At 39.3% G+C, this 3,408-nt stretch overlaps 1 protein-coding gene across 1 annotated transcript in view; it reads left to right on the forward strand.

Moving 5' to 3' along the window:
• Positions 1 to 1,233: 1,233 nt before the first annotated feature.
• LOC118334828 (major facilitator superfamily domain-containing protein 12-like) overlaps positions 1,234 to 3,408 on the forward strand; it is an 11,036-nt gene continuing 8,861 nt past the window's right edge. Inside the window, exons 1-2 of the mRNA XM_035670902.1 lie at positions 1,234 to 2,122; positions 2,657 to 2,776. Of these exons, the coding sequence (XP_035526795.1) occupies positions 1,975 to 2,122; positions 2,657 to 2,776 (268 nt within the window). The 5' untranslated portion in view covers positions 1,234 to 1,974. The remainder of the gene's footprint in view (positions 2,123 to 2,656; positions 2,777 to 3,408) is intronic.

Raw genomic sequence — 3,408 nt, forward strand, 5'->3', positions numbered from 1 at the left:
GTGATTGCTTGTGTGCTGAGGGAACCCAGTCTGTAGCTCGACTTGCTACATTATTGAATTAGGAGGTATACAATTTTTACTTAAATGTGATTTCACTATTCAGAAACACCTGATTAAATGTTTCCTTTTTCACCAGTAGATCCTTTTTAATTGAATGTTACCCCACATAACACACCAATATGGAATAATAGGTATATCATAGTTAAAAACAAGTCGTTGTTTAACAAGCACTGGATGAAGAAAGGCATTTGGTCAGTGATTTACTTTGTTCATGGCAGTGGCTCTATCCTGTCATATGAACAGTTTTGCCTTAAATATGATTTAATCATATATCATATTACATCTACATCTTCCCCAACTCCCAAATGGAGCGATATGTACGGAGCCCCCCTGGTGACATTGGATAAAAAAAATAATGCGTGGCCACACATGTGCAGTGAAGTTATGAAACAAAAATTTGGATTTGATAATTGCAATTCAATAATTGTGTATATTGTGATGAAACTGAAACCACGGATATTATTTTATTTTTTATATTTTTTCAATGTATCTATTCTGAAGCCTTTTGGCTGGATACACACGGCTAGCTCTGCTAAAAAGTTTCTTAACTTGATATTTTCATTGTGCATGGATTTGTTTATGGATAACAACAAAAATTACTTCCTGGTGGGTTTTTTTTATTAACAAAGAAAAATGCAATAAACTTTTTAGTAGAAGAATATGAGTTAAAAAGGATCTAGCCCTTTATGTGCTTTCCTCTTTACTTTATTTTGTGTGTTAGTCTCGTATATGTGTCTGTAGGGAGCCACAAGACCGTATAGAAAACGATCTCACGAAGGAGTACTACAGTACCCACAATCCTAAAGTGTAACAGCGACGTCTCTGATTGGTGGAGGTAGCTGTTACTATAGTTATTGGCCTGATTGGCTTTAAAAGCTGGTGCTCTTCCTAGAGACTGTTTCACAAAACCTACATAGCGGATTAAAGCGGGAATTATATATGTATCATATGTAATACGATCAGATGGATAAAAGGGCACTCAGAGAAAAAAACAAACTAAAACATATAGTGTCTGTCAGCGCCTCACACTGACAGAGTACCGGATATACACTGGCTGCCCACTTGCCGTCACGTGAGGAAGTTTAACCCGAGAGGCTTCACTATTGGCTGAGAGGAGCACGAGTGCTTTCCTATTGGTGCATTCCTCTGGCTTTTTCTGTCTACATCATCAGAGCCGGTCTGCGTTGTTGTTTACATCTGTTTGTATTTTCATGGCCAGATGTGCTCTCCGTTTGTGGACAGTTAGCTGGACGGTAACGATGGAGCTGTTCGCTGCTTTACGTACCGTGGTAGATTTAACATTACACGTACGAAGAATGGGCATTCATGAGGTTTCTGTGTAATCTTAAGGTCACTTTTAATGGGCTTTCAACCGTTTTTCAACAACATCCTTAAATTAACGTTACACCTGACAGAAAGCTGAGACACAACATCTCGCTGACGTTTCATATTTGTATTAGCTAACGTTAGCTATTGATTTGAATGTAATGTAAGGGCAGAAATGCGGTAGTAGAAACCCGTTTTGTCGCCTAGTGCGATCCTGTTTCGGTTTTCGATCCTGCTCCTGGCTTTGACACAGCTCTGTCACCTGATTACAAGAGGAAATTGACACCGAAATGGAAGGGTGTATCTTTTTGTTCTACCTCACGCAGGAGCTACATATAACCTTCTGAACGGACAAACCTGACGATAAGTATTATTATATCATATATATTATATTTATTATATTTAAAGGGAGGAACATGTGAAAAGGGGAACCGAGAATAGGTGTGTCGTCATTCAGCTCTATTCGTTCAACTTCTCCCAAAGTGGAGAAAACTCGTCAAACTTTAGCTGACTTGTTGCACTTATTTTAGCCCTGTCAGTGTAGCTTATGAAGGCGCGTGTCGTGTAAACAGTCCCCCACGAGCCATCATGTCAGACCCACAGAGGTCTCTGCCAGCCCTCAGGAGGCTCAGCTATGCGGTGGGACACTTTCTCAACGACCTGTGTGCCTCCATGTGGTTCACATACCTACTGGTGTTCTACCACTCAGTGCTGGGGTTCCAAAACGAATATGCAGGTTAGTCTGTCTATCTATCTATCTATACATTATTGTATTAACATCTAGACAATGTCTGCGTCCTATACAGTAACCCTGCTTATAATGTTTTAACCCATTAATGGGTGTGGAATTGAACTATTTCCTTTACAGCACTTAAATGCACCAGCTGAGCCTAAGTACAATTCAAACCTGAAATTTTGGTTAAATCTTTTTTTTCAGTCCAGGGGTGTTCAACAATAGGTTAAGAATTTCAGATCTTTATGTCTTGAAAGACACTTTTTCTGAACTGTTACAATATAAAGAAAAATGCTTATCTGTTGCTTTTTCTTGATCCAGTATTTCCATTGTGCAGACCTTAATGTATTGCAATGGGATTAAATGAGTAACCCCTTGTGAAAAAACAACAGAATATAGTATGATACAGAGATGGCTGTATGCCTGTTCCCATTGGATTTAGAACAACTAGAGCTTCAATAATATGTGCCTTGATCCAATGTAAATCTGATATTACCATGTTAAATACATGTTAAATTCATTGTGCCTGTGCTGTAGGTGTGCTGCTGCTAGTTGGGCAGATAGCTGATGCTATCTGTACGCCTCTCATTGGTTACGAGTCTGACCGAACTCCTGGCTGTGGCAACTATGGCAAGAGGAAGACGTGGCATTTAGTTGGTAAGTCAACTAGACAGACAGACAGGTAGACAGGTAGATAGTGTTACAGTGTGGCTTTACTTTACTGCCCCACAAGATTTAGAAATGATATACCCTTTAACAATAAAGTGTAAATTCAAAAAAATTGCAGTCACATCCAGATTTGTTTAATGTAGTACAGTAAAATAAAATTCAGAGTCTAAACCATTTATAAATGGGGATATTGATACATACATTACTACACACTCACTTTTAAAAGTTATATAAATATATCAGTTGTCTATGAATGTTCTACATACTGCTAGAATCCTGCAGCCCAACAGTGGTGGGAAAGGGTTAATCAGGAAGAAACCAGTCCAGTTGTCCAGTCTTAAAGCTGGTCCCTTCAGCTGTTATGTGCATGCTCTCATAAAAGGTATTCATGTAACTTTTTATGAAACTGCTGTTTGGACTATGCTCCCATACTGAACACTAAACATATATTTTATTGATCCTGTTCAGGTCAAATGGTGTTTTTTCAAGTCTAGCATGGGCCACACTGTAGAGTGTGGACTGGTAGAGTCAGTTCACCTCCTGGACCGAGGTATCATTGCTCAAAGCACTGAACCCCTAACTGCTCATGGGGCAGCCCATCACTCCACCACCTCGCCACA

This window comes from Morone saxatilis, unplaced genomic scaffold, assembly GCF_004916995.1.
Source record: "Morone saxatilis isolate NCDOM2014 unplaced genomic scaffold, NCSU_SB_2.0 Contig23, whole genome shotgun sequence".
NCBI classification, from domain to species: domain Eukaryota; kingdom Metazoa; phylum Chordata; class Actinopteri; family Moronidae; genus Morone; species Morone saxatilis.